We start from the raw sequence: 13,270 nt of genomic DNA on the forward strand, positions 1-13,270 counted from the left end.
TAATTTAATCATTTGAAGAACTGCCAGGCTGTTTTCCAAAGTAGCTGCACGTTTACCTGTGTTGTTTAGGGTGTCAGTTTCTCCACATTGTTGCCTGCACTTGTTCTTAGCTGGCTTTTTGATCATTTGCTAATCATTCTAGTGATAAGTGAATGGTATCTTTGTTGATATATATACGTATATATGTAGTTATTTATGTTGTACATTTGTCCATTGTATGTGGGGGATGAGTCAGTGGGGAGTTGGGGCACTCATGTTGCACAGATTTGAATAAACATTTCTTTTTGGAACTTGCTCTGTAGACCAGGCTGGCCTCAAGCTTATAGAGAACCTCCTGCCTTTGCCTCCCAAGTGCTGGGACTAAAGACATGGCACCGCCACTCAGCAAATAAGCATTTCTTTATCTTTAAGGATGATACACAAATGCTCAATAAACACAAGAATTCTAGCTGTAACTTGCCTTCACAGAAAAGCAAACCCAAAACACAAAGAGGCTATGAGATAATTCAGTGGTAAAAGAACTTGTCAGTTGGCCTGAAGGTTGTGGGTTATTGTAACGCTGTTTAACATTGTCTCCCCCCACACACACACACACACTCCTGTTTGATTAGCTTGAGCTTAAAAAAAAAAAAAAGCTGGGTGGTGGTGGCGCATGCCTTTAATCCCAGCACTGGAAGACAGAGGCAGGCAGCTCTCTGTGAGTTCGAGGCCAGCCTGGGCTACACAGTCAGTTCCAGGAAAGGCTTAAAGCTACACAGAGAAACCCTGTCTCGAAAAAAAAAAACAAAACAAAAACAAAAAAATGAGCTTCTCACCAAGAGAGTTGACCCAAGTTTGATCCCTGAGACAGACCTACATGGTGAAAACAGAAAACTGACCTCCTTGCACTCTCTGTAACGTACATGCCCCAACCCTGTGTCATGAGTATCATCCAGTTTCTATATTACCTTCATTTCAGATTTGTGTTCATTTGGGATACTGATCATTTTTCTTCATCTAATATATTATCTTCCTCTTGGCTTAATGTGCAATTCCTGGCCTGATAAAACTGTGAACACACAGTTCTGTGTAGAAGAGAGCTTTTATTAAAGTCTTGTGAACCTTTTAAAATCTTAATAAGTTTTCCTTTAAAATTTTTTTAAAATTCAGTTTTTAAAATATCAGAAATTATTCAAATTATGTAATTTACTTTAGTTAAATTTTGGCAGTTCTTTTTTTTTAACAAATTTTTTTTCATTTTATGTGTACGAGTATTTTGTCTCTGTGTATGTGTACCACATGTGTATAGTGCTCACAGAGGCTGTAACAGGGTATTGGATGCTCTGGAACTAGAGTTGTACATAGTTGTAAGCGGCCATGTGGGTGCTGGAAACGAACCCAAAGTCTTGTGCAAGAGCAGCAAGTTCTCTTAACCACTCACTCAGCCATGTCTCCAGTCCCATAAATTTTGGCAGTTCTTGTCTAAGAACTGACTGTAGCTTTACTTTCTACTCCCACCAGCTCCCAAATAATGACACAGAGACTTCTCAGTAAGTGTGAAAGCTTATCCTTTAGCTTAGGCTTGTTCCCAACTAGCTCTTAAAACTTAAATTAACCCGTTTATATAAATCCATGTTTTGCCAAGTGGCTTGTTACCTCTCCTCTATACCATATATCCGCCTCTGCATCTGGATGGCGAATCTCCCAGCTCTCAGATCCTTCCCCTGAGTTCTTCTCTCTCCCTGGAAGTTCCGCCTATCCTCTGTGACCTAGCTATTGGCTGTTTAGCTCTTTTTTAAACTAATCAGAAGGTGCCTGAGGCAGATGAGGTAAAACAGAGACATCTTCATACAGTGTGATCAAATATTCCACAACAACTTACTTAATATAACTCTGTAGGTAGAGTTATTCATTGTATCTTCTTTATGCCCTTTTTCTTTTTTTAACTCATTTATTTTGAATGTGCATTCAGACACCTTTCCCAGCACTTGTGGATGTCTGAGGATGTCTATTCTCTCTTCCGTCCACGTGGGTTCTGAGGCTTAAACTTAGGTCATCATGCTTGTCAGCAAGCACCTTTGCTCTTGGAAGCATCTCACCGGCCCTCGATCCCTTTTAATGTCTCCCAGGGTCTGTAGTATCTCTTCTAACACTGGGGTTAATCTAGAGCACTAGCCTTTGCTCTTTTCAAAGAACCAGTTTTTGGTTTTAATTTTTCTCTATGTTAATTTGTTTTTAATTTTATCACCCCTTCTTTTCCATAACTTGCTTCTTTCTGCTCTCTTGGGCTTCACTCAGCCTCCCACCGCAGTTTCTTAAAGTAGAAGCTTTATGGGCTCTCAAGACCAGCATAGTCAATAGTGCAGTGTCTGTAACTTGCTGTTCAAGTACTGATTTAGTGCATTCCACACATGGTGCTACTTCATTTTCACTCCATTTAAAATGCTGTCTATTTTGAGGCTTATCCTTAGAACCACAAAATGTTTGGAAGTCTGCAGTTTCATTTTTAAGTTCTTAGAATTTTGCCTGTTACTCTACTTTTTTTCTGAAAACATGCTTTGTATGCTTTCAGTTTTTTTTAGTCCCCTGTCGTGTGTCCCGTGTCCCCCCCCCCCCCCCCCCCCAGCTGAGGACCCAAATCTACCTACAATCTGCAAATCTCTTTGCTGCTCTTTCCTCCCAGCTGAGCCAAGTCAGGAATTCTGCCCCAGTCTTCACCTGGTGTGCAAAAACCCTTTTTGTCCTGAGTCAGTAGCTTTGGAACACCATTTAGCCTGAAGGAAAGGGATGTTCTGAGTTTCATTTGCACAAGAAACAAAGCTGTGCATTTATACATCCACCTGTCTCCTAGGAGACAGGCATTGTCTCTGTAGGGGTGTTACCTAGCTCAGATCAGCCGAAGGTCTGAGAAGCTTATACTGTTTGCCATTATGGCCAAGGAGTATGAGCACACAAGAATATTGATAGCAGGAAACAGCTGATATATTAAAAGCCAACTAACATCAAATATTCATTGATATTTGACTTCTCTAGAAGGGTTCCTTGATCCTTCAAGGTATAGCTCTAGCAGATACAGCTGAATCTCTATTTCATATTCTGTGGCCTGCAGCACAAGATCTAGTTTGTCTTGAGGAATGTTCCTTACTCACTGAGAAGGTTCACATGCTGTTTTAGGATGCAGTGCTTAGTCACTTGGTTAGTCATTCACTGGCATTCAGCTTTATATCACCACTAATTTTCTAGTAACTCCATGGATTTCCAAGAGTAATGTCTAGTGTTCCAACTGTAGTTGAAGATTTCTCCTTTCATTGCTGTGCATTTGTTTCATATATTTTTGATATATTTAGTGATTCTTGGTTATGAACTATCCTCCTTCAGCAGTTTTGATTGCTCCCAAGTCTATTTATTGAACTAATGGAAAAAATCATCTCATCTGGTTTGGGTTTAGGAAAATTATAAATTTCACATTTAAGGCTATATAAAACTTGACACATCTTTGCCAGGTTGTTTTGTAATGGCACATTTGATAAAAACCATTTTGTTATTATAAATTAGGGAAAGTCCTATATTATTCTATCATGGTAGTGCACAGAATAAGATCTGGATTGTGGGGATTATACGGTTTCGCATGAATTAATTCTTCACTTTGGGACAGAATATGAGAATCCTAAGAGCAAAAGGCTCTGGAGTCAGAAGCTCCTGAATTTTAATGTTACCCCCTAGAACCATGTGTGTACTGGGTACAAATCCCTTGACTTCCTGTGTTTCTGATGCATCTGTTAACTGTTACCTTCATTCAGTTCAGGACTTATATGAGGTGAGCTATAGTAATACCAAAGACTCACTCTCTTATATTTGGGAATACATAAAGTTCAGGTACTTAGAAAGGGGAGCTGTGATTTCCTCACAATGCCCACTTTATAACTCAGTTTCTAAGTGCTGTAAGAACTGGGTCGTTAACTTTTTAATCTTGGAAAAGGAAAGGGTTCATGAGGCCCCACCCAGCCCTAAGGGACTGTTGACAGTGGTGACTAAGGGGATGGGTGTGTCTTATTTAGGGTTTCTATTGCTGTGATAAACACCATGACCAAAGGCAAATTGTGGAGGAAAGGGTTTATTTTGCTTACACTAAACATCACAGTCCATCATAGAAGGGAGTCAGGGCATGTACTTCTCAGACATGCCCTTGTAAGCAATGTGTGTGCGTGTGAGTACACACGCACACACACACACAGGAAGTAGGAGGAGGGATTTTACCAGGAAGAGGGGATGCAAAGAGTGTAATGGGAATGGTGGTAAAAGTGACTAAATTCATTATATTACATGTATGAATCTGTCAAATAATAAATTTTCAAATATGGAGTTCAAAATTATAGCTTCTCTTCATTAACAATTACCACTTGATCCAAGCAGGTTAACATAATAGCATCAGTAGTATCCACCATGCTTGGATATTATTTAATTAGGTAAAATGCTTTGTTTAAAACCTCAAGTGGGCCGGGCAGTGGTGGCGCATGCCTTTAATCCCAGCACTTGGGAGGCAGAGGCAGGCAGATCTCTGAGTTCGAGGCTAGCCTGGGCTCCTAAGTGAGTTCCAGGAAAGGCGCGAAGCTACAGAGAAACCCTGTCTCGAAAAACCAAAAAAATAAAAAAATAAAATAAAATAAAATAAAAAAATAAAACCTCAGGTGGGTGGGATCTAAGGGTAAATTTTTATGGTGAATAATATCCATAGCAGTGGTGTATCTAAATTAAAAACCTGATTAACAATAATGCATAAATACAGCCTTTTAGTATACATTTAACAAACATACTTATTCTGTGTGTGTGTGTTTTAAATTAGAAAGTAATTAGCCAGGCGTGGTAGCACAAGCCTTTAATCCTTTAATCTGAGCACTCTGGAAGCAAAGGCAGGTGGATCTCTTGAGTTCAAGGCCAGCCTGTCTACAGAATTCCAGGACAGCCAGGGCTACATAGAGAAACCCTGTCTTAAAAAACCAAAAAAAAAGAAAAAGAAAAAGAAAAAAAAAAAAGAAAGAAAGAAAAGAAAAAGAAAAAAAAAAAAAAAGAAACCAGACCAGGTGATAGTGGAACTGTATTTTTTGAGATAGGGTCTCACCATGTAGCCTTGGCTGGCATTGAACTTCTGGAGATCCTCCAGTCTCAGCCTTCCCGGTGCTGGAATTAAAGGCATGTGCCACCATGCCCAGCTTGATAGCTACACTCTTTCTTTTTTTAAACTGAGACTTTTTTTTTTTAAGATTTATTTATTTATTATGTATACAGAAGAGGGTGCCAGATCTCATTACAGATGGTTGTGAGCCACCATGTAGTTGCTGGGAATTGAACTCAGGACCTCTGGAAGAGCAGTCAGTGCTCTTAACCTCTGAGCCATCTCTCCAGCCCCAATAGCTACACTCTTAAAATAAATTTTCTTTCTGCTTTTTTTTTTTTTTCTTTCTTTTCCTTTTCCGGAGCTGAAAACCGAACCCAGGGCCTTGCGCTTACTAGGCAAGCACTCTACCACTGAGCTAAATCCCCAACCCCTTCTTTCTGCTTCTGTGCATCTTACTTTAGTAAAATTAATAAATATAAAGAAAGCTTATTGAATAATATTGCTAAAGTACTTACAAAAGAAACAGAAACACCCAGGGAAAGATTGCTTTTCAACAGCTTTATTGAAGGGAATATTCCTTAGTCAAAACATAATGGTAGTTGGTTAGTTTACTTCAGTCCACTCAAAATCAAAACTGTTTTCAAATGGAGGCATATCAGCCTTCAGAAAGAACTGAAAAGATACCCATGAAACATGGTTTACCAAGGTGAAGGATGAAATACTCCTGTTCTTTGGTTTATTTTTCAGTAGTCATTATCCATTACATGTCAAAACAGTTACAGCCACTCTGGGTGGACTCAGGCTGCACAGTGCACTGAGGAGCAGCCTACAGTTTAACAGTGGAGATGATGATACATTCAAGGCCAGCATTGAGAATCTGAACACAACCTTGTTGGTCTTACGGAGTGCCTCCTTACTTCCCTTAAGACACAGTAGAAGTTTTGCAAAGTATTCTCTCTCTTTTAAAACAAAATACATTAGAAGCAGAGGCAGTTTTATAAAAACTGTGGTTAAAAAAAAAAACAAAACAAAACAAAAAACTTCTGGAGTACTTTATCAAGACTGAACTAAGTTCAGTGCAATAAATACATTTTCAGAGTGATCATTCATCCAGTTATTATACAGTAGAAACAATTTTTTTCAAATGAGACTAGATTGAAGCAGCAATTCTCTAGAATTATTCTTTTATTATGGATACAAACAACCTATTCTCTAAAAGAAATACTAAATTTTCAAAACTTAAGAGATCTGCTTTATATAAAACACCCACAAGTTTATATGAAATTCTCATATAGCAATAAAAATCCCACCTCTAAATTAGCTATTACTTATGGGTGCCAAGAAACCATTTACTGCTTAAATTACCCCTTATAATACCTTAAAAGTGCATTTGTGAAATGTTGGTTTTGATGTAAACCTCGTAATTTAAAATTTGAGATTTAAATTAAGTAGTTTACCATTTTCAATACCACCTAAGTATATATCGATCCAATCTAGGGAGTTAGATCAATGTTAAAATGAAGGTTCACAGTTTTATTTCACATTTATGTCTTTAGCCTTGATTTGAATGTTTTGTGGGTGAATTCAAATCTAAGCATAGCTCTACCAAGCCTGGAATCAGTTTTCCAACACTGAGACCATTCTGCTAACGTGCTGATGATGTGCTGAGGTTTCATAGCATAAATTCAGTACCATAGGTAGGAAACTCCTGGTCAGAGTGGCAGACATAGACTTCAGGAATGGTTTTGTTGTTGTTGTTGCTACTGCAATCCTACTGCCTAAGCAAACAACATAAACCGAATTTACCAGGAATCTGCCTACATATTTGGAGCTGCTAAAGGTGAACTGATGGTGTCCGCGATGCATGATCATATATGTATTGTGTTGGGGGCGAGGGTGAGGCCTGTGCATATGTCAGAGAAGAACTTGTGAGTTTGCTTTCTCCTTCCATCATGTGGGTCCTAGGGAATGAAGTCAGGTTGTTAGGCTTGGGGGCCACAAGCACCATTACCTGCTGAACCATCTTCTCTGCAACATTTACTTTTTTCCCCTTTTTTTGGTGCTTTTGAGACCAAAAATTTTGAGACCTATTATGTAGGTCTCCAGTTGTCCTGGAACTCACTGTGTAGACCAGGCTGGCCTCAAACTCAGAGATCCCACCTTCGACCTGCCTTCTGCCTCCTGAGTGCCAGGATTAAAGGTGTGCACCACAACGTCTAGCAACACTTAGCTTTAATCATGAAAAAGATAAATCTTTGCTATGATTAAGAAATTTAGATGGCAAAAATGTGTATGTATCAGGGATCAAGTCTATATTTTTAAGCATATAATAACTTTGTAATGGACCAACTGCTTAGAGATAAAATACTAAATATAGAATTGAGACAGCTCAGCAATTTCCAGAAACCTAATGTGGAGACTCTCTGCCCTATATTACTTTGTAAGTACATCACCCAAGTGCATACTATGTTTTCTTAATCAACAAATGGACTCGAATTTGTTCATATATGGGTCAAATTTTTTGTTTCATTCTTCTGCTTGGGTTTATGTAACTTTAAATAAGCTATAGTGAGGTGACATATAATTTAAAAAATATTATTTCATTAACTACTTTAAAAAATTCAGGTTTGGAGGATTCTCTTTCCTAAGCTAATAATCTGACGAAAGTGTTAACATATAGAGGTTTGCTAAGTCCTTTCTTTCTTTCTTTTTGAAGCTGAGGATCGAACCCAGGACTTGCGCTTGCTAGGCAAGTGCTCTACCACTGAGCTAAATCCCCCAACCCCTAAGTCCTTTCTCTTGAGACTGCTGTGTATTGTACATGTTAAATGCCTTCCAATATTCACTAACTAGATCAACAGTCATTTCCCCTTTACTATTTTAATCCCATATTGCTTATATTGATGATAGCATTTTAATTCTTCAGTTGTAGAAGAAAAGTATCAGACTGGAAAATTTTCTGTATAGAGAGGATAACCACCAGATTTGCCAGCTAAGAAGCCGTTTCCGGGATTGTTGGGAGATGAGTTATTCTGTAGTAACTGTGCCTCAGTTGCCGGGCAGTGCGTCCAGACACGATCCACTTCAACTTCTGAACGTTTGGCTTGGAACATTTGTTTGATGAATACTCAGTTAAACACTTGGATACCAGCTCTTGCCAGAAGGTTAAATCTCGGCCACTTATCTGTACATAAATAAAAAGAATTCTTAAGAGTCCCACTGTATTTATGGTAATAGATGTAACCCCATTAACGTGTTTCCTCATCCAAAGAGAACGGGGGGGGGGGGGGGGGGGGGATCCACTTAACCTTCACATCCATACATGGCATCTTACTTTGCTTTGGGAGTACAGTGGATACATTGGCTTGATGCTAAAACCTTGACATACCTTGGAATGTTTCTGAATACATTCGATTCCTTCTGTTAACTCTACATACTTTAGTGCTTGGATTTCCAAAGCAATGATAGACAATGCCAGGACAGAAGGCTGAAAAAGATAAATACAAAGTAAACACCAACCATAGAAATAGGTCTCTATAACTATACTTAATCTTATAAAATATTTACCTTTGCCTTAGAAAATATGATCCTGCAGTGGCATGCCTTAAGTTGGGCTTCTAGTCTTTCAAAATTAAGATCATTTCTCCTTTAAAAAGAAAATGGGATTGATTTTATGTAGACAATATTATATCTAGTTGGCAGTTTTAGAAATATGTTAAAGTCAGTTTTTAAAATGAAATATATTTGCAGAAAAGGAATTTCTCTTTTATTAGTGATACAAACTTCTTAAGCATGAGTTTTAAATTATTCTGGTAAAAAAAATCATTAAGGGAACAGTAGTATACCACAAATATGATTATATATTTCAATAAAAATTTCTGCATCTTCTGATTGTCTTTCTAAAATTTGTGTGAGATGTTTATTTCCTGGTTCTATGAAGCTGAAGTGTCCTTTAATCTTAAGAAAGGGCCTTCAGTCAACTATTGACAGCTGTCTTTTCACTTCTGTTAGGCAGCAAAGTCCAAGGGACCACAGGTGCCATACACTTAGTTTGATAATTTTGATAAGAATTCTATGAGGATACCAACTGTATGCAACAGCGGAACAGTACCCTTTTGATTTCCAAACCTGTTTTTGTTCAAAACCAAGTTCACATACCTTTCAAATGGCAAGTTCTCTTGAATGAGTGAGTAATAGAGTTGCAGAAATTGAAAGGCAGTAGTAGCTTTGACTTTCCAACATACTTTCTCCAACACAATCTTTTCCATTCTCATCAAGTCGGAAACTGTGAACCTGTACTGACTTATTCGTATCAAATCAGTAGCCAATGGGACATTCCTTTCCTCTTCTATCGATTTGACAGCCAAATAAAAGCAGCTCAGTCCAACACATCCAAGATGCTTCGCCTGTACCTACAAACACAAACACCAGCAGTGTGTCTTTAACCATGTCTCAATAAATAAAACACAAAGGGAAATCTAGGACTCAGAGCCACCATTGTAAAGGTGTATTTGCAACACATATCTTAGCTACAATGGATTTAACATCTACCCTACTTGGACAGGAGCCTGTCAGTCTTATATGCCCTACTTGAAATCAGCGACTTAGTAGACAGGGTAGATAGCTTCAGTTTTAACAGTTAACCTTTGAAAGCCACATGAGTATTTCATCAGCTATTGGGGAATAACTCTATAGATGATCCTCCAGACAATGCTTCCTTTTCTATTGCATGCAAACCGAAGCTGGAAATGGCAAATGGCTAAAGGAATTAGAATTTTTAACATATGGGTAGTGATTAAGAAATACATCTTAATTCTTAACCACAACCTAATATTCTGACGTTAACAAACATCTTTAAATCTATGAACATGTGTAGATGAGTGGAAATTTTAGTCCATCAAGAAAGGTTTTGATTAGGGCTAGTGAGATGGCTCAGTGGGTAAGGATGCTGGTCACCAGCCTTGACCTGAGTTCAATCCCTAGGGCCTAATTCCTGCAGTGGTCCTCAGCTCCACACATGATGTAGCATGAGTGTGCCCATATACACGCAAATATACAAATATATGTAAAATAGTTTTTAAGAAGATTTCTAATTTTTTTGAAAAAATTTTATTTTTTTGAAATAGTCTCACTGTGTAGACTTGGCTGGCCTACAACTCACTATGTAGACAGACCAGGCTGGCCTCAAACTAATGGAGATCTACCTGTCTTTGACGCTCAAGTGCTAGGATTAATGGTGTGCACCATTATGCCAGGCCCTTAATTTTTTACTAATATTACTGTGTGTGTGTGTGTATGTGTCAGGGAGAGAGATGTGAGGACAGGTGTGTGCTATGGTGCACGTGCGAGGTCAGAGAACAACTTTTGGAAGTTGGTTCCCTTTTTTCACTGAGTATTCCAGGGACAGAACTCAGATTTGACTATCTGAGGCATATGCAGCAGGTGCTTTTATGTGGGGAACCGTTTTACTGGCTCAGGAAAGGATTTTAGTACTACAATTAATTGATGTTAGACAATTTTATCCTTCCGTATACAGCTAGTAAGTGATGTGTTACTGCTCTTGATTATGAGAAAGAAGCATCACCACAACATTTGAACATGGCTTTTGAATACCAGTTCTAAACCAGCAATTTGACAGCTTTTTTTTAATTATTAGTATTGATTTTAATGTGTACCCATGTGTATATGTGTGGTGTTTGCACCTGAACGGGCCATCAGATCTCAGCTGCCCACATGGGTACTTGGAACTGAACTCAGGTCCTCTGGTAGACCAGCAAGCACTTCTAACCAGCAAGCTATGTCTGGCCCTCTGCAATCTGATCTCTTAAACACACGCTGAGCAAAATTAAGAAATGGGATATTGTAGCTTAAACATACCTTCATTTTAGACAAGAATCTGTCCAGTAAATTCACAGCTAGGGAAAATGTCTCCGTGTCGAAGCCAAAGAACTGGGTTAGACTGAGTAGGTCTTTCACTTCGAAGTCCCTGAGTCTTGCGGTCATTCTGAGGCCATTATCATGTGCCAACTCAATTAGTTTCAAGCCACAGACCTTTGGCTGACATCTGGACTCCTGTTCCAACAGGGTGTTCAGCTGGTGTAGCAGCTTCTGAGAGTCAGTAGTCAGTACCTCTATCATCTATATATAGAACAAAGCCAGAAAAGAGTGTAAAAGCCCCTTCCTGCCTGACCGTCTCTGCCTTGTGCCAAGACATGCTTTATAAAGCACGATTCCCCCACCTCCATCCATTAAGTCTAAGACACTGCAAAGGCCTGTAAGTAAATTGTGTACCTTCTCCCAGCTGGTCACATTTCTAAATTGTGAGTTTGTACAGGACATGAACTATGGCTTAAAAAGAAAACAAAACAAAATCTTTTCCCAGCTTCAGGAAAGACTTATTCATTGCCAGTACATAGCTACAAACAGCTACTGCTACATAAGACACCCAAACCAAAAGGTCAAAATGACAGTACACACATACTCTGAAGTATATAGTAACAATGTGAACCTTCTTAGTTCCTTATCTGTGAAGTAGAAATAAGATTATTACCTAAGTTCATAGATTGTGTGGGTTAAATAGAATCACACAAACCGCTTAGCACATAGATTGCTGCTTAATTATTGCCAGATAATGAGCTTATTTCTACATCTGTGAAGTGAGGATAACTACATCTGTTCCTTGGAATGGCCGTGAATAACACACGATTTGACTCAGTGTGGTGCGGTGCTTAGCACACAGTGCTCTTAATAGCTTAACGTCATTTAAAGACCCAAAGAAAAAGTTAGCTGAAGCTGGGAATCGCATTGGTGTAAGAATGCATACCACTTCCCCTAAGTCCCGGTCACAGCTAAGTCCTGAATACAGAGGATAGCCCTTCTTTTGTCAATTTAAAGACACAACAGAGGAGGTGAAAGTCGTCCTGGCAAGGAACCGCTAACTCAGTTCAGGCGTGCAAGTTGGGACTGGGAGGCATGACACAGGACCATCCCAGGACCACAGCTCCGGTTGCGCCTTTCCAGGAGCAGACTAGCCCGGGCTTGCGCTCCGGAGCGCAGGGGGTCCCCGAGGTCCACCCCTAGTTCCCTCTCACCTTGACAGCCACAGCTCCGCCGCGGTGGTCACCACCCTCCCCGGGCCTGCTCTCAGCTCGCCCAACGTCCCCGATCCGAGAGGCAGATGAGGGGAACGGACTCGTGGGCGGGCAAGCGAGCAGAGGCCCGGGGAGGGACGGGCGTCCCGGGTGGCGGGTCCCGCAGCGCCCTAAATTGGCGCGGCGTTCCCGGGGGTCAGCGCGCAGCGAAAGAGCGGTGCCCGGCAGCTGGGAGACAGGCCCGGGACCCGGCTGGCTCGTGGGGGCGCATCTTAGCCGTTGATTGGTGTGTTCCTTTTGATGGATGGCTTCCGAGAAAGCTCGGCCAATCAGCACACACTTGCCATTGTCCAGACTCCAATTCTCCGCCCCCTTGATGCCACGCCCGGATCTCTTAGCCTCTCTCATTGGAGCATTTCCGTTCTTCCCTGAGCTGCGGAACTGAACACACGGTGCCAGGGCTTGCCCGGGCAGGTCAGGCTGCTAGTAGCCAGAGTGGCCTGGGGAACGTTCGGGAATGTACTAGGAGGGATTTTGTTTGTATGTTCTCTGCAGTTCAGCAGTTGTATAGTGGTTCAGCCCCCTCTTTCTAAAAACACAATGACAAGTTAAAAAGAAGAAAAAAAAAGCATGCTGTCATTCTCTTTATAGATAAAGAGGCGGTGGACTTCTCTATAGTGTGGTTTACTATATTCTAGGGGGTTCTCTTTGGGTTTTGGAAATCAGTTGATCTTTTTCTTATTTTGCTTTTAAGTGAAACATATCACAGTGAAGTTGGACTAAGTAGTTTCTTGGTCCTCTACCAATTTTCAGGATTTGTTTTTAAAACAAATTTAACTTATAAGCCTGATGGAGTGCCCTCATACAACCACCAGTGGCTTAAAATGTTGGGTTGGGGATTTAGCTCAGTGGTAGAGTGTTTGCCTAGCAAGTGCTAAGGCCATGGGTTCGGTCTTCAGCTCTGAAAGAAAAAAAAAAAAAAAGGTGTTAGGCAGACTATAGCAGAAGCAGTACATGGAAAACTGAACTGGGGACTGGGCTCTCAGGCTCCAGAGTAGAGTGTGAAGGAATATTACTCTTTATT

At 40.1% G+C, this 13,270-nt stretch overlaps 1 protein-coding gene across 1 annotated transcript; it reads right to left on the bottom strand.

Moving 5' to 3' along the window:
* Positions 1-7,829: 7,829 nt before the first annotated feature.
* On the bottom strand, positions 7,830-12,466 carry Ccng1 (cyclin G1). The gene is made up of 6 exons (XM_036197835.1): positions 12,187-12,466; positions 10,973-11,233; positions 9,254-9,507; positions 8,663-8,741; positions 8,484-8,582; positions 7,830-8,279 (listed from the first exon to the last, which is right to left on the bottom strand). The coding sequence occupies exons 2-6, from the start codon at positions 11,231-11,233 to the stop codon at positions 8,088-8,090; spliced, it is 885 nt and encodes a 294-aa protein (XP_036053728.1). The 5' UTR covers positions 12,187-12,466; the 3' UTR covers positions 7,830-8,087.
* Between the last annotated feature and the right edge of the window lie 804 nt (positions 12,467-13,270).

The sequence above is a fragment of the Onychomys torridus genome, chromosome 8, assembly GCF_903995425.1.
Source record: "Onychomys torridus chromosome 8, mOncTor1.1, whole genome shotgun sequence".
NCBI classification, from domain to species: domain Eukaryota; kingdom Metazoa; phylum Chordata; class Mammalia; order Rodentia; family Cricetidae; genus Onychomys; species Onychomys torridus.